The sequence below is a fragment of the Dermatophagoides pteronyssinus genome, unplaced genomic scaffold (assembly GCF_027571235.1).
Source record: "Dermatophagoides pteronyssinus isolate colony J.1.1.1.1 unplaced genomic scaffold, Derpt_VIB-CSIC_2022.12 sq0005, whole genome shotgun sequence".
In the NCBI taxonomy this organism is placed as follows: domain Eukaryota; kingdom Metazoa; phylum Arthropoda; class Arachnida; order Sarcoptiformes; family Pyroglyphidae; genus Dermatophagoides; species Dermatophagoides pteronyssinus.
The window spans coordinates 2,028,301-2,050,175 of record NW_027461529.1 but is presented as its reverse complement, the minus strand read 5'-3'; the positions used below and the strand labels follow the sequence as shown (position 1 = coordinate 2,050,175).

At 26.4% G+C, this 21,875-nt stretch overlaps 3 protein-coding genes across 4 annotated transcripts; 2 read left to right on the top strand and 1 right to left on the bottom strand.

Moving 5' to 3' along the window:
• The first annotated feature begins 13 nt into the window (after positions 1-13).
• Positions 14-3,360, top strand: Atg7 (Autophagy-related 7). The gene is made up of 5 exons (XM_027339407.2): positions 14-698; positions 794-2,054; positions 2,118-2,248; positions 2,311-2,681; positions 2,740-3,360. Exons 1-5 carry the CDS (start codon positions 333-335, stop codon positions 3,158-3,160), a joined length of 2,550 nt encoding a protein of 849 aa, XP_027195208.2. The 5' UTR covers positions 14-332; the 3' UTR covers positions 3,161-3,360.
• LOC113789729 (CXXC motif containing zinc binding protein-like) lies at positions 3,329-4,353 on the bottom strand. The gene is made up of 3 exons (XM_027339303.2): positions 4,053-4,353; positions 3,856-3,994; positions 3,329-3,778 (listed from the first exon to the last, which is right to left on the bottom strand). Exons 1-3 carry the CDS (start codon positions 4,137-4,139, stop codon positions 3,510-3,512), a joined length of 495 nt encoding a protein of 164 aa, XP_027195104.2. The 5' UTR covers positions 4,140-4,353; the 3' UTR covers positions 3,329-3,509.
• Positions 4,354-16,406: 12,053 nt separating this feature from the next.
• LOC113789558 (uncharacterized) lies at positions 16,407-21,875 on the top strand. Of its 2 annotated transcripts, XR_012846182.1 has the most exons (3): positions 16,407-19,307; positions 19,398-21,561; positions 21,625-21,875. XR_012846182.1 is itself a non-coding variant. In XM_027339113.2 (2 exons), the coding sequence occupies exons 1-2, from the start codon at positions 16,457-16,459 to the stop codon at positions 20,387-20,389; spliced, it is 3,843 nt and encodes a 1,280-aa protein (XP_027194914.2). In that variant the 5' UTR covers positions 16,407-16,456; the 3' UTR covers positions 20,390-21,875. The 2 variants fall into 2 exon arrangements, 1 of the variants encoding a protein (XP_027194914.2); XM_027339113.2 differs by having other exon boundaries at positions 19,398-21,875.

Here is a 21,875-nt window from a genome sequence, read left to right as displayed (position 1 = left end):
TTACTCTCAGATTGTTTGTATATACATATAAATCAAAAGAAACAAACAAAAAAACAAACTATAAGTTTTTAAAGTTATAAAAAAAATCAACTCTTTTTTTTTAAAAAAAAAGAGAGAGTAATTTACTCATCATCATTAAACAAGTAAACAAACTATAGTTAGTAAAAAATACACACTAAAATGATAATCACTAAAATGATAATCGTTATGATAAGGGTGATGATATGATTGATAAATGATTCATTTGATTTCGTGATTTCAATCATTACAAATTGAGAAGAATAAAATCAAATCAAAACAAATCAAACAAATTCATTATAATCAACAAAATAATGGCTTCAAATAATGGCAGTAATAATAATATTAATAAAAGATATTTACTTGAATTTCTACCATTTTCAACATTAATTGATTCATCATTTTGGTTTGAAATAAAACGTATTAAATTGGATATACTTAAATTATCAACAACTCCCATTAATATTTATCCATCATTTTCATTACAAACAAATATACCTGGACTTGTTACATTAAATTATGAAACATTTGAAACATATGAAAAACTTTGCTATCAACGTGAACAAAATGATTGCGATATTGATTTATTTTATTTAAATGGTCAGCTAATTATTTTCAATACACGTGAAGAATTTGAAAATAGTGATAAATCAATGCTTATTAATCAACAGGGAAAATTGGTATGTATTCTTTTTTTTTGAAATTTGGTTAATATTTTTTCTATTGAATAATGTTGTTTTTTGTTTTTTGTTTTCTCGATTTGAACAACCAAAAGATATGGGATGCATTAAATGATGAAACTAATCATGAACAAATTGATTCATCATTAGAATTTTATCTTGCAAGATTTTTTATGATTGTTTATGGTGATTTTAAATCATATGAATTTAATTTTTGGAATGCTTATCCATCCTTATCGTTTCCACCGCAATGTTTTCGTTTACCACAAGAAAATGCTCAATGGAAATATTATTTTAATTATAAACAAACGGATCAATTATGGCAATCATTCAAACAAATTCCAATGAAACAGCGATTATTTTTTACAATTCTTGCAAAACCGTTAAAAAATATTGAAAAAAATGATGATAATGATGATGGTGTTTATTTTGCCAACTATGATGTTGAAATTGTTCATTTCAATCGTTTATGGTCATTAGATTTTATTGAACAATTATATAAATCAACACCAGATATAAAAATCATATTTACTTTTGGTGATTTTTCTTCATATTCTAATTATCCAGGTTGGCTATTACGAAACTATTTGGTCTATATTCATATACGTTTAGCACAATTGACTAAACGTTATAAAAACAATAATATAATATTATGGTTTATTAAACAATGTTTGTTTAATAATGATTTATTGATTGGAACATTTTCAATACCACGTCATTATCAATCTGAATCAACATTGAAACAACAGTGGTTTGATAAAATATCTAATCGTTTTTTTATACATCATATTTCCATGTTACCATGGAATTACAGGAAATTATCATCCGATCAATATTTAAATGGTTTTTTGGAAGATGTTAACAAATTCTATAATAATTCATCTGATAGTTCGAAACCTTATGTTCCGAATGCACTTGGTTGGGAACGAAATAAAAAATTAAATAATCGTTTATTACCAAATCAAGTAAATTGTGGTAATACTTTAAATCCAGAAATAATTGCTACCGATGCATTATATTTAAATCTTAAACTAATGAAATGGCGTTTGGTTCAAAATCTTGAATTGGACAAAATTAAAAATACCCGTTGTTTATTGCTTGGCTCAGGTACGCTTGGCTGTAATGTAGCACGTGCATTGGTCGCATGGGGTATTAATCATATAGTTATGGTTGATAATAAAAATGTTTCCTTTTCGAATCCTGCACGACAATCATTGTATACCTATCAGGATGCTATTGGTGGTGCTCAATCAAAAGCTAAGGCTGCCGCTATAGCATTACGGCTGATAAATCCGTCTATAGATTCGAAAGGAGTTGATTTAAGTATCAAAATGCCTGGACATTTGTTTGAAAAATGTATGTTTTTTTTTGTCGCATGATGTTTTTTTTTGTGTTGAAATTCATCAAAAATTATTACAGCTATTGAAGAGGAAATGAATGACGTTGAAATTTTGGAAAAATTAATTGATGAAACGGATGTGGTGTTTTTGATGACCGATACACGTGAAAGTCGATGGTTACCAACATTGATTGCAACATCTAAACATAAGGCATGATTAATTTAATTTGGTAAAAAAAAATAAAAAATTTTTTCATGTTTTTCAATCAACAGATTATCATCAATGTAGCACTTGGATTTGATTCATTTCTTGTTCAACGTTTTGGTTTACGTTTACGATTGGATGATAAGTTTGATGAACAATCAAAATGGATTGAACTTTATAAAAAACAGACCAAAGTTTTTAATCGATTATTTCCCGATACTAATAATAACGATAAACAAACAGGCTCAACAACAATGACACCAATATTATTGGGTACACAGCTTGGATGCTATTTTTGTAATGATGTTTTTGCCCCTTCTGATTCGACCAAAGATCGTACATTAGATCAACAATGTACAGTAACTAGACCTGGACTTTCAATGATTGCTTCCGGATTTGCTGTCGAATTATTAATGTCTATTCTACAACATCCAGCCGGGTAAATATTTATTTCATTTGTCAATTCATTTATTTTATGAAATTTTTTTTTGAATTAGGCCTTTAGCACCAGCTATGACACGATTTCATGATGATTATAATATCAAAAAGAAAATGTCCGAATTGAATGGTGAACAATTGATTGATATAGATCTTTTAGATATTGAATCATTATTGGGTGTTATACCGCATGAATGTCGTGGTTTTCTTTCAGTATTTGAACAGATGACACCAAGTACACCAAGATTAGAATATTGTATTGCATGTTCGGATAAAGTTATTGATAATTATCGTAATGATAAAAGAAAATTTCTTTATGAATCAATTAATGATTCAAAATCATTGGAAAGTTTAACCGGTATTAATGTATTTCATAATGTAGATGATGTCGATATTAAAGTATTGAATATCGATGATGATAATGAATTAGATAATGATAATGATGGAGATGATAAACAATTTGTTCGTATTGAAATCTAATTAAATAACAGCTAATACCACCTTTGAAAAATTATCTTACGTTTATATACCATATTACACTCATTAATGTTTTTTTTAAAAGAATGAATACATAACAAATAACACACACACACACACCGGTTGTGTAGAATTCAAAATTACATCCTTATAAATAATTTTTGCATTAAATTTTTTTTATCAATAAAAAAATGAAATTTTTATTGTTTTACGAGTAAAAAAAATGAAATGGGATAAAAATTGATGAAAACAAGTATTATTTTTTTTTTTTAACGGAAAAACAGAAATAGAATTTTTTTTTACTATGATGTTATTGCTTGTTTAAAGATGATGATGATTGATTGATTTGAATTCATTTTGTTGATTTTTTAATAGCTGTAAATCTATATTTAAAATCATAAATACCAACTGATTCATTTGTACGTTCATCATAATCGGCCCAATTTAATTCACTTAGATCAACATCATTAAATTCTGTTGTATTATCCATATTTGTACATTTAAAACGATTAATTGGTTGAAATAATATTGGATCACAACCACGGCAATCAAATTCAATTAATGGTTTAAAATTTGTTGAATCTTCTGCTAAATATGATCGTATTGATCCATCAATAATAGCTTTCGATTAAAGTAAAAAAAGAGAGAGAGAGAGAGAAATTCAATATGAAAATTTCAATAAAACAAACGATACTTACAAACATTTGATGGTCTTGAACAAATTTTACATTTAAATATTAGATTGACAAATGATTTACCACCCATTAATGGAACTTTACTATCATCGGAAAATGTCATAAAATTTTCCGTTTCTGTGTCACAATTATTACATTTAAACTTTTAAATTGAAGAAGAAAAAAAATGTTAAAAAAGAATTGACAAAAACAAAACATACTTTTATATGATATTCATATTGTGATGATATCGTAAGATTGGTAACATTTTCCAATTGAGCCGATATTTCCAGTACAGAAACACGCATTTTTTATTTGGTGATGAATGATTCTTTGCGTATTCAATCAATGAATCCTTTGTTATTGGAAAACAAATGGAAAAAATTAACAAATTTTTTCAATAAAAACAGAAAAATGGACAAGGACAAATGAACAAAAACAAGTAATCTCTATAAAATGTTGATAATATTGCTCAAACGAAAAAAAAGAAAAGAAAAGAAAAATTCACACTTTTTACACACATGTGTTATATAATAATAAAAATGGTAAACAAAATCTACATTTATCGACCATTAATGGTATATATAGTTGTTGTTAATTTATTTGGATGTTTCTTTTTTAAATTCAAAATACGCATGTGTTTTTTTTTGGTGTTCGTTAATTTGTTGGCGGGTTTCATTTTTTTTCAAAAAATACCACCGATCAATAGATCGATTAATCGATCATATTTGATTAATATTGAATTATGAAAACATTTATACAATAACAATAATTTGATTGATCAATTGAATATATGTAAATGATAATATATAAATGAAATTGTTGACAACAAATTACAAACAGCCAAAAAAAATTTTATCGATTTATAATGATTATTTTGAAACACAAAAACACAAAAACACAATATATTTTATAATAGATCACATCAGTTTAGTTGATCATTTCTGTTTTATCAATCAATGATTATTGTGTCCATTTAGAAGAAAAAATAAACGAATACCATACAAATGAATAATCAAATGAAAAATACAAATTATCTATTGGATTGGTTTCTTCGTTATTTTGGGTAATGTTTGTTTAAAATCATTATTAATCAAATAATTAATTAATTGATTAATTAATTCATTGAAGACATTTTGGATGTCAATTAGAAAATTTAGAAAAATATCCAACCAAATGGAAACGTATACGACGTATAATTATAAATATTTTCATAAATATAGCTGTCGTTATTTGTTTACAATTTTGGAATCCATATTGGGATGAAATTGAAACTGAAAATTTAAAACGAGAAGATATGAAAATATTAAGTCGATTGCTTATAAATTTATTTGAAAAATATTTATTTTTTTTATTTATTATAAATACAATATTTATTTATATAAAACAACATCATCTAGTTAAACTAATGAATATTGAACAATTTAATTTAATTTATCAAAAACAATCAAATTCAATAAACGTAATACGAATAATAATATTTATATTATTATTATTAACAATATTTGAATTTCCAACAATAACATCAAATTCATGTTGTCAAAGTATTTGGATTTCATTATTACAATTTATAACAGGAATTACAATGACAATCAATGTATTGATATTTTGGTTTATAATACATTATATTAAACAAGGTACTATATATGTTTTAGACGAAATATTAGAAAAACAAATTATTATTGATAATGTAAATATGATTGAAATTAATATTGTACATCGATCATCAATTAAACAGATTGAACAATTGGCTAATCATAATCGTATAGCAAATCGAATTCTATCATTTCCATTGATGATACATTTTTCAGTTTATATATTAGATACATTGATTATAATTAATGATTTTATTACAAATAATGGAAGTATAACATCAATGAATATATCATATACAATAACAATTTGGTTATATTTTATTTATATTATTCGTATGGATATTAAAATCAATAGATTAATTGAAAAAATAATTGAAATTATTATTAAAAATGAAACAATCATACAACAGAATTCGATTGATGAAGAAACATTGTTATTATCGTTAACATCTGCAAGACAACGATCATTATTGATAAAATATATAAAAATTTTTAAACAAATTAAATTTTTTCTACGAAAAATAACCATCATGGAATTGAATGAATTATATGGACAAGATTTTAAACTAAAAATCTATCAATTACGCACTATAAATTTAACATTTTTTCTTGATAGTTTACTATTTGTATTAGCTTATTCGGTATTAGTTTATCAAACATTTAATTATTAATTATTATTTTTTTCTATTAAAATGAAATAAAAAAATTATTGTTATTTTGAAATTTTTTTTACAAAAAAAAAGAAAAATTATTATTATTCTGTTTTAATGATTTGGTTTTTCCTTCTCTCTCTCTCACACTCATTCTCCAGTTACAAGATTATTCTTTCGAGTATGGCATAAAATCTATTATTATCATTATAATTTGATGTTTAAAAAAACATATATAGAAATGTTTCTTTTCATTAAATCCATTAATCTTCATTTTTTTTTTAAATTTTTTTTTATATTTTAAATAAATTCGTTCATATGATTTTCATATTCATTAATTTGAAAAAAATTCACTTTTTTTAACATTCATTTTTGTTCTTCTCTATATGTTTTGAATAAATTCTTCGTACATACACACACACACACACATATAACAATAGATAATGTTGACGATTCTCATCATTATCATCATCATAATATGAACAAGAATCGTTAATAAAAATGGTTATTGTTGGTGGTTATGAACTTCATTAATTGAACCAAAAAAAAAAATCTTTTATGAAATCTATTTTTGCGGGGGGAAAAGAAAGAGATTTTATTTTGAAAAATGATGATTTTTTTTTCTCGAAATAATTATTGAAAGAAAAAAAAACGAAAATCATTATAATATCGTTGCTTTTGGAACATCATAGATGGCGTTGATTGATTTTCAAACACCAAATTTTAAAAAAAATGATTAAACATTTTCAACGCGTTGTTCCATGGAATATCAATGCACACATCAATGTCATAAGGGGAATATTCTTTTTTTTTGTCTATATCTGGTTTTAGTTTGTTGTCAAATAATAATATTGTCAATAAATTATCAATCATTTTTTTTCAGTCATATAGGGCGTTGTGTATAATCGAATAGCACCGTTTTTTTTTTTTGCTTGGGATTATTATTATTTTTGAGGAAGAGACCACAATAATTATTTTTTTATTATACACATACAATCCAAGAGTAGAGAAAAAAATGAAAAAAACAATGTATTTGATACAGTAGAGCGAGAGAGAGAGAGAAAAGGATTAAAATTTGATTGTTGTCATCATACGATGATGATGATGATGATGATGAATATGAATTAGAGAAAGTTAAGGAATCCGGAAGCAAATTCTTTCAGTTTTTCGGCTGCTGCTGCTGCTGTCTTTGTAATAATCAAAATGAAAGAAAGGAAAGAACGAAGGAGACAGAGAACAAAAATTCAATCATTTCAATCAAATATCCATTATCATCATCATCATCATCGGCAACAACAGCAACCAAAAATATGAATCGATTAAAAAAAAAGTTTTCCAATTCCCGGTGATAACAAAAATTTCTCGAAAAGAAAAACAATTTGAAAATAAAGTATGATTGATAGATGATGAAAAAAAAGCCATCTCTTTATATTTTTTTTTGGTTGTTTATCCATTCATTCATTCATTCATTATTTACATGAAAGCTATGAAAGAATACCAACAACAAAAAAACAACAACAACAAACTGACTTTTGGAAATAAACATCCAGTGTTTGTTTGTGTGTGTGTGTGTGTGTGTGCATAATATGGCCATCATATTATGAATGAATATTAAAAAAAAACAGGGCATGCAATCAACATTTTTTACATTTCTAATGAAAAGAAAATGCAGAGAATCCAATTATTTATTGAATAATATAATCACAAGAATGTCATCCATATTTTTGTTTTGTTTTGTTTTTAATCAAAATTCAAAAGAATATCTGGAATTTGTTTTTCTCCCTCATTTTTTTTCATTATTATTCATTATTATTTATTAAATTTTTGTGTGTGGGTGTGCTGATGGAATGGATAGAATATCATTTGTTTCCATATTCTGTTCATTCATTCATTCATTCGATATTTATTATTATTATTATCATTAGAAAAACTAGAAGAAAAAAAACTAAAAAAACAACAACAGAAAAATTATTATTATTATAATGAAAAACAATAATAATAATAATAATAATAAAGAAAGAAAAAAACGATGCCAATAAGAAACATTTTCTCTTATTTCGTTCTCTTTCTCTCTATTAAGGCTATTATGATAATTTTTTTTGCTTGTTGTTCATCAAGAATTATTTTGTTGAAAAAACAGAAATAGATTCTACAAACTAGAATGGACTAGAATTTTGTTTTTGTTTTTTTGTTTGTTTTTTTGTTTTGGCTATATTCATTCTACTTATAAATCATTATTACTATCAGAATATGGATGAAATTCATAATATTTTTTTTTGGTTTGGTTTGGTTTGGTTCAAATCATATTATTATTATTATTATTATTATTATTAAGCCAATATTGTCATCATTGATTGTCATCAAAGTTGAAATATATCACCAAAAAAATTATTACTTTTAGCATCATCATCATCAAATTATATGTCTATTTTATTTGCCAATTTTCAAGTTGAAGTTTTTGTCATTTCAAACCCAAAAAAATCCGTTTTTTTGCCAATATTTATTATATTAGTTTGTTACTGACAGTTTTTTGTTGTTGTTGTTGTTGTTGTTTCAACAAACCGATCACAAATCAAACAAAATTAAACAAACAAACTAAAAAATGTGCAAAAATAACAAACAAACTAACAAACTATTATTATTATTATTATTAGCTAACCTAAAACAGTTCAAAATGAATGAACCGAATAAACAAAAAACAAAACAAAACAAAAACTGACTGACTGAAATGACTATAACCAACTTGTGACTTAAATAATAATAATAATAATAATCAAAATGACTATTGGCTAGTAAAAAAAAAAAGAGAATAGTGTGAAAAAAGAATAAGAATTTCTTTTTCTTTGCTTCATTCATTCATTCATTCACTCGATACAATGGAACAACAACAAAGAATATTTTTTTTTAGAAGAAGAAAATGTAAACAAGTTGAACAAAAGATTATAGAGATTATAAACCGATCGACCAGAACAAAAAAAAAATATCTTTCCCCAAATATCTTTTTTCCATCCCTCTCACATTACTTTCATCGATGATGATTACAATTGGTCAATTCGAGAAATTTATCTTGATGTGCCGGTTTGATGTCCATAAATACTAGCCAAACCAAAAAAAGCTTGGATCGAGAATGAGGGTGAAGAATTTATCGTTCACAAATCTTTAAACAAATAATAGAGGAAAAACGACGACGACGACAACGACGAACAAAACTGAAAAAAAACCATCTAAAAAGTGGGAGAGAGAGATAAAGTTTTAAAATTGACAGTTTGTCGTATATGTTATGTAATAACGAAATAAAAAAAAATTGATGAAAAAAAAAAAATAAATTGATTTGTTTCATTCGATCCGAAAAGCGAGAGCTAGAGAAACCCCCCCCCATTAAAACATCATCATTTCAGTACCGGAGGCATTTTCAATCATTTAAGCGAAAGAAAACAGAGAAAAGGAAAAGGAAAAGGAAAAAACGAATGCCAATGCAGAATTGAATTGTGTATTATCGTTTTTTGTTGGTTGATATTGGTCAAATCAAATTGACTTTAAATCATTTTGAAAAGTTAGTTTTTTTTATTATTTGTAGTGTTGTTATTAGCTTTTTTTAATTTCCCTTGCTGTTGTTGTTTTTCTACAAATATTTCAGAACACAGAGTGAGAGAATTGAAAGAAAACTAAATCGTACTTCACCAAAAAAAAAAAAAAATTCTGGTTTCCATTTGGTTGAACTTTATTTCAGAAAATTTTTTTTTCTTTCACCCGATTAAAATCTATCGATTCTCGATTCTGTCTATATGTTTTTTCTTTAACTTTTATTTTTTCTGTTGATGATTGGCTTGGTTAAAATTAAACATTATTATTTCCGTGTGTCTGTTTTTTATACGGTTTATGACATGTAAATGATGAGAAAAATAATAATAATAATAATAATAATCGAAAAAAAGAAGAAGAAATACAGGAATGAATGAAAGAAGATTGAGAAAAAAAACCAATTTGATCTATTCTAAATGAAACTTAATTTGAATATATACAGTTAATTTGAATATTTCTGAATAGTTGAATTTTTTCTTTTCAATCGATTTTTTTTCGTTGGTTGCTACCAAAAAAATATTAATCATTCTGTTGTTGATGATGATAAAAATTTGATAAAATGACTGAATGAATGAATGAATGAAAATTTAATTTGAATAAATCAAGATTAGATTCGATGAATTTTCTACTTTCTTTACCAAAAAAAATAATTCTTTGACTTTCTTTTTTGTTGCTTATTATTATTAAATATTCAAATTAGATGAAATAATGAGTGTGAAAAAAAAGGGTAGAATCCCAATAAAGATGAAGAAAATGTTATATGTTTGAAAAATACGTTATTTATGAATTACACAAATTACATAATTATTATCAACTTAATTGTTTCCTTTATAATCATTATTATTATAATTATTCATGTAAAAAAGAAATGAATCAATGAATCAATAATTATCATTATTTCTCAGGAATATTTTTTCCATTTGGATGTTTTTTGTTTGTGTTTGTTTGTGTCTGTGCTTCCAAATGATATTTGCAAAAATAATCAAAAAACTGTGGATCACATAACAACAACAATAAAAAGAGAAAAAAACAAAATCCTAAACACTGACGACTATAGTGAAAGCTAATCACGATCAATGATATGGTGATGATTCTCTTTTCCATCATGATCGGATTCGGTCGGTATTATCATCATCATCATTGTCATCACAATCATTGATAGTTTTTTGTTTGTTTGTTTTGTGGAAATAGTTGCAAACTTCCCGGTCGACTTTTTTGTTTTGTTTTGTTTTGTTTTATATTCCGTTTTCATTGTTGTTGTTGTTGTTGTTTTCCTAACCGAATTAGATTATAACATTGTTGTTTTTTTGTTTTTTGTTGATGTTGAAATTGTTTTGTTTTGTTTTTTTTTGCAAAAGTTTTTTTGTTTTTTGTTTCCAGTATTTTTTCTTTCTTGTCTACTTTTTTTTCCTTTAGATTTAGAAAGTTGTTTGATTCACAATCTTTTGTTTGTTTGTTTGTAGTCGTGGATTCACTATGATTCGACAACGACAAATGACAATTTTGATTTTTCTTCTTCCACATAGATGCAGATACTGGAAAACGGAAAAATCATTTTGATTCTCAATGAATGATTGTTTCATCATCATCATCATCATCATCATGCAGAAACGGAAAAAAGAGAAAATCAAGAAACAAGAATTCAATTCAGATCTGATCAATGATTCAAGTCAATGTTTTCAAGCTAAACAAAATTCTGGTCAAATGAATGAAAATGATGATGAAAAAAAAACAAAAAACAAAACAACAACAACATCATTATCATATAGTAGATTAAATGATAAATTTCACAATGAAATCAAAAAAAAAAACGAAAACGAAAACGAAAAGATCATTTTCATTTAGGATTGGAAATTTCCCATACAATGATGATGATGATCATCATCATCAATTCAGTCACATAGACTAATATAACACAGACTGAAAAAATCAATGAAAAGTTGAATTTTTGTTTTTCATTCCTATTTTCTGTCATTGTCGTTTGATAATGTAGAGTAAAAATTGTCATATAAATGAACAGGAGATACAGCTAGAGAGAGAGAGAGAGAGAGAAATATAATAATACAAATAATTTGGAAAAAGACAATTAAAACTAATTAGATATTATTATGGTGGAAAGAAAAAAAAATGTGAATTCGTTTTCTTTTTTTCTGTGTTGCTGTGTTTTGCTTATTGCTTCATCATCATCATCATCATTATTCTATTTTTTTTACGATTCGGTTGTGTTGTGTATGTATGTGTGTATCGGGCAATGTGCGCTCGTTAACACGATTGATTCCGGAGGGAAGAAAATGTGGAATATATAACATTTAATGAGAATGAGAGAGAGAGAGAGAAATTGAAAATAAAAACAGGGTCATACATCCATCCATCCATTCATTCATTCATCCAGGAACATACACAGACCTTTTGAAGTCGAAATAGAAATAGAAATGGTTTTTTTTAATTCCAAAATGTTTTTTTGTTTTTTCATTTCATATTTGACAGTGTTTTTGTTTTATTGTTTTTTTTTGTTTTGGTTGTTGGTTAACCCCGAAAAAAATATATCCCCAAAAAACCACTACATCAATTTAATTTAATCGAAAATATTCAAGATCGATATTCATGATGGTGATCGAATCCAATGTCAAAATCCAGTGAAAAAAAAACAAACAAACAAACTTTAAACCAAGAAAAACCAACAACAATAGAAGAAGGAAAATATTTTTCTTTTCTCTCTGAGGTCTCTGCAATGTGTTGTTGTAGATGTCAAAATAGTGAAGGAAACAACAAGACATATGAAAAAAAACCAAAAATCTCATTTGATTTGATTTTTCAGTGAGAAAAAAAAAAAGTTAAAATCCTAAAGTGAATCTAACACATCATTCATTCATTCATTCATTTTTTTCAATCATTCAAATCAAATATTTGTGTGAAACAAAACTTGAATAACTTGGAAAAAAACAGAATTCAAAACAATCATGATTTTTGGGTTGTTGTTTTTTCCCACATTCAATTGATTTTTTTCTAGTTTGTTTTTTTTTTTGAATTTAATTTTCTTTCTTTCATTTTTTTTTTTGTCGAGAATATCATGGGAAACAAAATCATCATCATCATCATTTCATCTGTTTACAAACATTCAAGAATCAAAGCGAATCAAAAAAAAAAGAAAAAAAATTCAATTTTATTCCTCTAGGGTTTTTTTTTGTTTTTGTTTTTTCTTCTGATGTTTGTCTCTCTCTCTCTCTTGCTCTTTGCAATCTGGATATGGAAATATGTTTTTGGATGAACAAAATTTCCATCTACAGAGTGTTTTTGCAGCAAAAACAGAAACTGATCAACAACAAATAAAAAACACCCTGTATGTCAAACAATGTCGAGGTTATGGCACCTATAGCATCAGTAATGGATCAACAAAACCAACAGCAACTAAATAATAATCCAAAGGGAGAAAAAGTAAAAAAACTATTGAAAATCCCTAGCTTAATAAATAAATAAATGGAGAAAAATATTTATAAAAAAAAAAATTTGAAACACATTAAAACTATTATCATTATTCTCATGGCGAGAGAGAGAATAATTGGATAATAATAATAATAATAATTTTCACAACGACAATGACAAGGAAAATGAGAAACAAAAAAAACATTTTCAAAATATAAACAATTCAAAATATAAACAAATGGAAATTTTCTTCTACTTTTTTTTACATTCTTTTTTTCTGTGTGTTGTAATTTTGATAGAAAGTAGAGTAAAGTAAAGTAGAATAATACTAATAATGAAAATGATGATGATGATGATGATGATGAAAATGTTGAGAAGTTACATGGAACACTCAAATACTAATCATAATAAAAAGATGGAATAAAAAAGCTCTTGAAATGATACAAAAAAAGAGAAGAATATCAAAACATTCAACAACAACAAAAAGAAGAAGAAGATGAATAAAGTGTACAACAACAACAACAACAACAACATTATCAACAACTCGAATATAAAAAAGGAAAAGATTTTTTTTTTTATTCAAAAAGCCAAAATAGTGAAAAAGCAATGAGAAAGAGAATAAGAAAAAGAATAAGAAATTCAACCGACCAAAGAATTAAGGAAACACAACAGACTGAAATGAATGAAATGAAATGAAATGAAAAACTTTCATTTCATTTTTTTTTCCTTTTTACTTTTGTTTTTCTTCTTCTTCTTCTTCTTCGTCTTTCGGGTTACAAATCATCAAGAATCAAGAATCAAGAATCGTTGACGACGTTGTTGTTGTTGTTGTTGTTGATAATTTAATGACAATGATATTTCAAGTTTTTTTTTCTTCTTCTTCTTCTTTACATTGGCTGAAATGGAATAATAATCGTTAAATTATAGACTTGTCATCATAAACCAAACGAAAAACGAAAAAAAAACAATAATCCTATAGTGTTGTTTTTCTCAGAAATATTTTTCTCAAATTTTTTTTTTCCAACACCAACAAGAATCAATAAGCCAAAATTGAAAATGAAAAAAATAGAAAAAAAAATAGAAAGCCAGGAAGCAATAGATATTTTTATCATTATTTTCAAATGAACATTATCGTTTTTTTGTTGTTGTTGTTGTTGTTTTTGATATTTGTGAAACATATAGAAAATGACACACACACACACACACACATGATATATTTTTTCTTTCTTCTTGCCATTTATCTATCTGGTATATGTTTCTTTCTTTTCTGGATAGTCATTTTATCCATTTCCGTTTGTATATTTGAATTCAAATTTGGATAAAAGTATTCTCCATCTTGCTATCTATCTCTATCTATCTATTTAACACTCACTTACTTACTTACTCGTTAATTCTTCTTGGTTCTAATCTTTTTTAGTAGTGTAACGACGAAAAATACATCCATTGCATATCGTGTAAGTAAAAGTAAAAAAAGGGACTACTGAAGAGAAAAAAAAAATCAAAGAATCAGAACTCGAATTTGAAATTAGAATTTTCTTTTCTTTCTTTTTTTATCTTTTCTTTACTTCTTTATTCACTCCCAATATCTTTTTTTCTTTCTCTCGCCCATAATGATGTGAAGAAAAAAAATAAAAGCAAAGAAAAACATCAAAAAGTGAAAATGAAAATTCTTGGTTTAATACCGTATTTTGCAATTTCATTTCATTTTGACTATAGTAGTAGCATATAGGATTAAAAATAAAATTCACTATCTGACATGACCGATGTTGATGTTGACGACGACGACGATGTTAATACTTGGATGTTAAAAGAAAGCAGCAGCAGCCAGAAAAAAAAAACTAAAAACGATCCAAAAAAAAATTGTTCCAGAATGGAACATTCTATGTCTATTTTGGGTGTTTATGTTGTCTGTATTGTGAACATATATATATTTATTCTTTTCATTTTGTACATTGGAAAAAAAATTTTTTTAATGCAGACACACAGTGTTAAGTCAGTGTAAATCGGGAAAGAGAAAGAGAAATTTTTTCAATATAAAACTAAACGTAGAAAACATATATACACAAAACTATATATATAAATAAAAATGAAGAACTTGAAGGGGATGAAAAAAAAATTCCTAATAAAAATTTGTGAAAATTTGGAATAACCGAAAAAAATATACAGACCAATTCTATTCTACCGAATACGATTCTTGCGTGTGTGTGTGTGTTTGTGAAATACGGTTTTCTATGTGATTCTGAAATTCTTCTTCTTTTCGATCAGTTCATTTTTTTGATAGGTTTAGATAGTTGATTAGTTATTCTATATTCCTCTACTATTATTATTCTACCACTATTCTATAATATTCGTAGTTTTTCGGGAATTCTCTTCATTTTGGTCCATAGTATTTTTTTTTCTCTTCCATGTTGTCCATATATATTATTTGATTGCTGCCAGAACGAAAAAGTAAATAAGAGAAAATAGGAAAGACAGGAAAAAGAAGTTCCAGAAGAATTATATTGCAAAAAACAACAAAAAAGTAAATATAAACAACCAACCACTACCACTGGCAAAAAATGGTACCAAGAAAAAGCAAAAAAAAAAAATTATTATAACCGTATCACAAAATGTGATGATCACTAGATTTTTTTTGTTTCCCATTTTTTTTTGTTTTGTTTCTTCTTCTTCTTCACAAGAATCAGGATAGTTACACGCACACACTATACACAAGCACAACGATTATATGATGAAAAAAAAAATAATTCTGAATCAAATATATTCTCTATGCTACAACACATCAAGCTATGATCAAATGAAGAAAAAAATAAATGCTGGTATTACAGACCGATCCAACAACTAAACTAAAATAGGAAAACAAAAAAAAATCAGAATATATTTCAAGATTCAATGATGATGATGAAGAATTGAAAAATTGAAAAAAAAAATTTTCTTTCCCTATTGATTAAAATAGACAAACCAAAAATCAACCGGTTTTTTTCCTGTGTGTTTTCAATTTCAAAGATTCATTTATTTAAAAATTTTTTATTTAATCAACAGAAAAATCAAATTTTGTTTGTGTCTAGTGTGTTTTGAAAAACAAATCTACATTAATGGTTTTTTGTGTTGATTGGTGTTGGTCAAGTTGATTGACCGATATTTTCAATGATTAGTAGTTGTTGTTGTTGTTGTTAATCTATGTGTTTTATCATTTTGTTTCTTCTGTATTGTACAACAACATCGAAAACATTGATAAGATAATTTTTCAACACCTGAACACCTTTTTTTTTGTCTATGTGTGTGTACTGTTTGCATATTCAGAAAATTCAATTCTATACAAATTATGCAAATCTACAAAGATAGAAAACAGTGTCAAAAATATGAATATTGAATAAAATGTCTAAAAAATTATTCAATAATCATTGGTGGCTAAAGCCATCATCATCATCATTATCATCAATATTTGATTGGTGTTGGTGGTGGTGGTTATGGTGGCGGAATTGTTGTTGTTGTTGTTATTATTTTTCATTATTAAATAATAAAATCAATTCAAATCATCATCATAATAATCATAATAAATTGATTATTCATTATAGAACAGAAACTAATTTGAAAAAATCATCATCATCAAAATCATCATTAAATGATGGTCATTATCATTTTTCAAGAACTTTAATGATTCTTTTATTTATATTTACAATGTGTTTTTCAAATTTTTTATCATCATCATCATTTTTATCGGTCAATTTGGTAATGGCTTCATCGGAATCATCTCCATCATCATCGTCATCATCATCATCATCATCTTCCGGCTTGTATAAAATTTCCAATATTAATCATAATCATGATACAAGTACACAATTACCATTACCATTATCATCATCATTATCACCAAATTCACTAAAACAATCATCAATGATTAATAATGATCATCGTTTTGGTCATCAATTAATATCATCATTATCATCATCATCAAAATCAATATCAGAAAAAACAAACATCAATAATAATAATATTGATTGTAATAAATCAATTCAATTAACATCATTATCATCATCATCTAATGGTCAACAATCATTATCATCATCATCATCAATATCAACAACAAATCATCATATGATTGAATATAAAATGTCAAATATTCATCATGTTCATTATAATATGCCAATCATTTCTGTTTCATCATCCAATAATAATAATAATAATATCATAAAGCCTTTAAATTCCATTTCGAAAACCAATCGTTCTTTCAATAAACATAATAAAATGCCTAATAATAATAATAATGATAATAACATCTATAATGATGATGATAATAATAATAATAATGATGATGAAGATGATAATGTTGATATTAATAATAATAATAATAATAATAATGTTGTTATTGTTAATAAACGAAATCGGATTAATACAAATTCCAATAATCTAAAACAACAAAAACAACAACAACAACATTTTCAAATACGTTCAAATGAATCAAATCGTAAACAAAAAAGAGAATCAAGACAATTTTTTATAAATAAATCTAATGGTAATAATAATCCATATTGGAATCATGCTGTAACTAATAAAATGTTAAGACGTCGATCAAGACGATTAACACATCTTTATTCATCATCATCATCATTATCATCATCACCATCAAAATTATCATCATCAACATCATCTTTTAATATTAATCATTTAACACCATCGTTACCATCATATTCACAATCATCATTATCATCATCATCATCATTACCATCGGCAACATCATTAATGATAATTAAATCAAAGCCACCTAAAATGGCTTCATTGTCTTCCTTATATTCAACTAATGGAAATTCTTATTATCCATTACATACATCATCAAATGCTGTTAGTGGACAACAGAATCGTTTGAAAATTTTATTAAATCCACCACCGGCTGGTTTTGGTGCAAATCTAGTACCAAATAAAAAGTGTAACTATGAAATCTATCCATCCGGTTGTTTTGATGAAAATGGATCATTATGTGACAATGATGGTATGTGTATTTGTCGTCCTGGTTATCTAATACAGATAGCCAATCTATATTGTTTACGACCATCATTTATTGGTGAAGCTTGTTATACTACTGAACAATGTGAAAGAAAAGTTAACAATTCTGGTTGTTTTAATTATCGTGAAGAATATCGTGAAGAAAATCCAAGTGCCTTTTTTGGACCATCACAAAGTTCATGGCCAATGGGTGAATGTCGTTGTCGTATTGGACATCGTTTTGATGAACGATTGAATGCCTGTGTTCGAAGTATTATCGGCAGCTGGTGTTCAAATGTATGGGATTGTGAAATGGCTGATGAAGATCTTGAACATATCGAATCCGGAGGTCATCGATCAAATCGTACTGGCGGATATACACATCAATCACATATACATTCATTATCATCATCATCATCATCATCATCAATAACTACATCACATTCAGCATTGGCAAGCACAAGTCGTAATAAAATAGCCAATCTTGTATGCGAAAATAATATCTGTAATTGTAGTCAATTTTTTTATTATAATAAAACAGCTGAAGAATGTCAATATGTTGAAACTTATGGACATTTATGTCAAACATTTGCTACAATAACAAATGAAATAAATTCAGCAAATATAATTAATGATAAAAATTCATATTATATAAATCCATCAAAACGAAGCATACGATTCCGGAATCGACGTGTTCGACAATTGGTAACAAAATCATTACAACAACAACAACAATCCGAACAACAACAACAACATGAACAACAACACGAACAACATGAACAATTGACAAGCACAACAAATCCAATTTATAATGAAAATCAATTAAATTTAGATAATAACAATCGACGACAATATCATCATATTGATCGTTCGATTCGTTCATTATTACGTGATAAGTTTGTTGATGATTTTGATGGTTCTTCATCATCATCATCATCATTATCATCATTTGAATGTAATTATCCTACAATATGTTCAACAAATAAAACATGTATCTGTGCAGATGGTTATGAACATCAACCAACAATGATACCACAATGTCAACGTATTGGTGCACATTATACACATTATTTTCATAGTGGTTCATCAATACGTTCAATGAAAGGTCCGGATGGTTTTCCACATGATCGTTCATCATATCATGAAGGTTCATCAAATGTTGCAAATTTTTTTGAATATGTTTTATATTTTTTAGTACCCGGTTTGATTATTATATTTATTTTTAAACCATGTTTTCGTCGTATTGGTATGTTTTTTTTAGTTAATAATTCAATAATGAAACAATAATTTAAATGTTATCATTTTTTTTCCATTTTTCATTTTTTTTCATCATAAGGTGCATGGCGTAATCATATACATCAATATCAATCAGATAGTGATTTCTATCTGGCAACAACAGCCAATGGAAGACCAGTTATTGCTGAAATGAGTGTTCTTCCACCATGTTCAGCAACGGGTACTGGTGTTGTTAATGCTGCTGTTGCTGCTGCTGGTGGTGTTAATACAAGTGAAAAACCAAATATATTAGCCGGAAATACGGCAACAACAATGCCTACAGTTGGTGATGTTTATTCAAATGAATTTGCATCATTTGCTGCATTTGCACCACATTTAGTTTGTCATAATGCATATCTATTTGATTCAACTGATCCTTGTTATGCAACACCGATTAGTAGTTATGGTTGTCATCCACCAAACATACCACCAACAGTGCCAAATAATCAACAACAACAACAACAAGCAGCATCAATGGCATTGGTACGAGAAAAATTACAAACAATTGAAGAATCACAATCCGAAGATGGATCAACACAGATGAATAATTTTTCTAATAGTAATAGTATGAATAATCAGAGTTTAATAGCTGAATCTTGTGTTGATTGTGTGACAACAGCGACAACAACAACAAATAATAATAATATTGTTGATCAACAATTGAAAGCTAATGGTGATCAATCAAATATACAAAATCAATCAGGCAATATATATCAAGATTATAGAAAAAATGATGATGATGATAATAATAATAATAACAATGATTCAAATAAAACAACAAATATTATCGATATTATTGTTGACAAGTCAAACAGATGTGATTCAAATATAATCGATAATAATAATGACAACAATAACATTTACAACAACAACAACAACAACAACAACAACAACAAAAATCTAAATATTCTACAATTTGGTGATGATGACAACAACAAAAGCAACGATGGTGATCATGATGATAAAACTAAAAATGTTGATTGTAATATTGACGATGATGACGATAACAACGATCATCATTTATCGACAAATCATATTGCTGAATCAACATAAATTCTTATACATTTTCTTTTTTTTACTCAAATAAGTTTCTTCTTAAACTTTCAAAGAAAGAAAGAAAACAAGGCCAATAACATCAATCCATGTTAGGACAAGAACCAAAAAAAAAATTCATTCAAGTTTAACCTTAAACAGTTTCAGATAAGTGTGTGTGTGTGTGTGTGAATGAAATGAAATGAAAAAAGCCAAAAGGAAGAATGAACCAAAGAGAAAAACTGAAAGGGATGATTGAGTATAAATATCGATGCTCCAACCAACCAACCAAAAACCAACCAACCAACCCCCGTGTTTTACAATCAAACATATTGACAATCTTTTTATTCATTCCATGAAATGATTTAGACATTCAAAATACAGGGCAGAGAGAGAGAGAGAGAAAAGGAGAAAAGTTTGACATTAATATAAAGATTTTTTTTCTTTTTTTGGCCTGATCTGGTTTTATTCTGGTCGTTTTTCGGTGTGTGTGTTTATGTGAACGGAATTGTGAGCGAAAAAGGCAAAAAGCAAAATGAGAAGAAAAAAAAACGTTCAAACGTTTGATTGATTGTGGTACCACACTTAAAATCTTTGAATCTGGATTCGAATTTTTCGTTTTGCTTTTTTGAATGCTTTTGCCAGCGAAAAAAAAACAGAATTTTTTTTTGTTTTCACCAATAATAATCATAATAATCATATCATCTTATATTGAAGACGAAGAAGAAAAGAAAAATGTTTTGCTGTTGTTGTTTCACTTTCCTGTAAATATATAAATTAGATTTGATTAAATAAGCGCCAAAAAATAAAAATCATTTTATAAATGAAAACAGAACAGAAAATGAGTGAGAGAGAAAAGAATAGAATTTCTACTCAATTCTTATGTTTGTAAAAAAAATGTTATTTAGGTTTTTATGTTGTTTTTCTATGTGTTTGTGTGTAATGATATAATACATTTATCATTTTGTGTCGATGAGAAACAAAAACAAAACAAGAATTTGTTCGTTCATTCATTCGCTTTCTTGTAAATGGTTTGAAAAAAAACCGAAAAGAAAAGAAAAGAAATCAAATCGAATCAATTCAAATACAATGGACATTTTATTTTTCCTTGTTTCTGCTTGGTAAAGTTAGTCATTCTAATGATTTTTTTCCATAATAATCATAATCATAATATTCAATGATGAGATGTTTCAGTGAGTATCATCATCAATGACCCATCAATAGATTCATGTTATTATTTTCTTTTTCTTTCTTAGCATAAAAACCGTTTTTCATTCATTATTTGAACTGGAGCAAAAAAACAAAATTGATGGTCACATACTTATAATAATAATAATAAAAACTTCAAAAAAATATAAAATATCCTAACATAAAAGTTGTTTATAGTTTTGAAAAGAAGAAAAAAAAATCTTTCAAATTTTGTTTTAGCATCAAATTCATTCATCTCGCAAAAAAAAACTAAAAAGATTACCCTCTCCGCCCCACTATAGTGAACCAAAAAAATAAA

What these genes read in the sequence shown, in the direction of transcription:
- Atg7 (XM_027339407.2), top strand. Translation starts at nt 333, where the DNA reads ATGGCTTCAAATAATGGCAGTAATAATAATATTAATAAAAGATATTTA. An exon ending in TTAATCAACAGGGAAAATTG is followed by an intron (nt 699 to 793) that starts GTATGTATTCTT and finishes AACAACCAAAAG; the next exon opens with ATATGGGATGCATTAAATGA. An exon ending in TTGCAACATCTAAACATAAG is followed by an intron (nt 2,249 to 2,310) that starts GCATGATTAATT and finishes TTCAATCAACAG; the next exon opens with ATTATCATCAATGTAGCACT.
- LOC113789729 (XM_027339303.2), bottom strand. Translation starts at nt 4,139, where the DNA reads ATGCGTGTTTCTGTACTGGAAATATCGGCTCAATTGGAAAATGTTACC. An exon ending in AATATGAATATCATATAAAA is followed by an intron (nt 3,995 to 4,052) that starts GTATGTTTTGTT and finishes TCAATTTAAAAG; the next exon opens with TTTAAATGTAATAATTGTGA. An exon ending in TTCAAGACCATCAAATGTTT is followed by an intron (nt 3,779 to 3,855) that starts GTAAGTATCGTT and finishes TTTAATCGAAAG; the next exon opens with CTATTATTGATGGATCAATA.
- LOC113789558 (XM_027339113.2), top strand. Translation starts at nt 16,457, where the DNA reads ATGTCTAAAAAATTATTCAATAATCATTGGTGGCTAAAGCCATCATCA. An exon ending in ACCATGTTTTCGTCGTATTG is followed by an intron (nt 19,308 to 19,397) that starts GTATGTTTTTTT and finishes TTTCATCATAAG; the next exon opens with GTGCATGGCGTAATCATATA.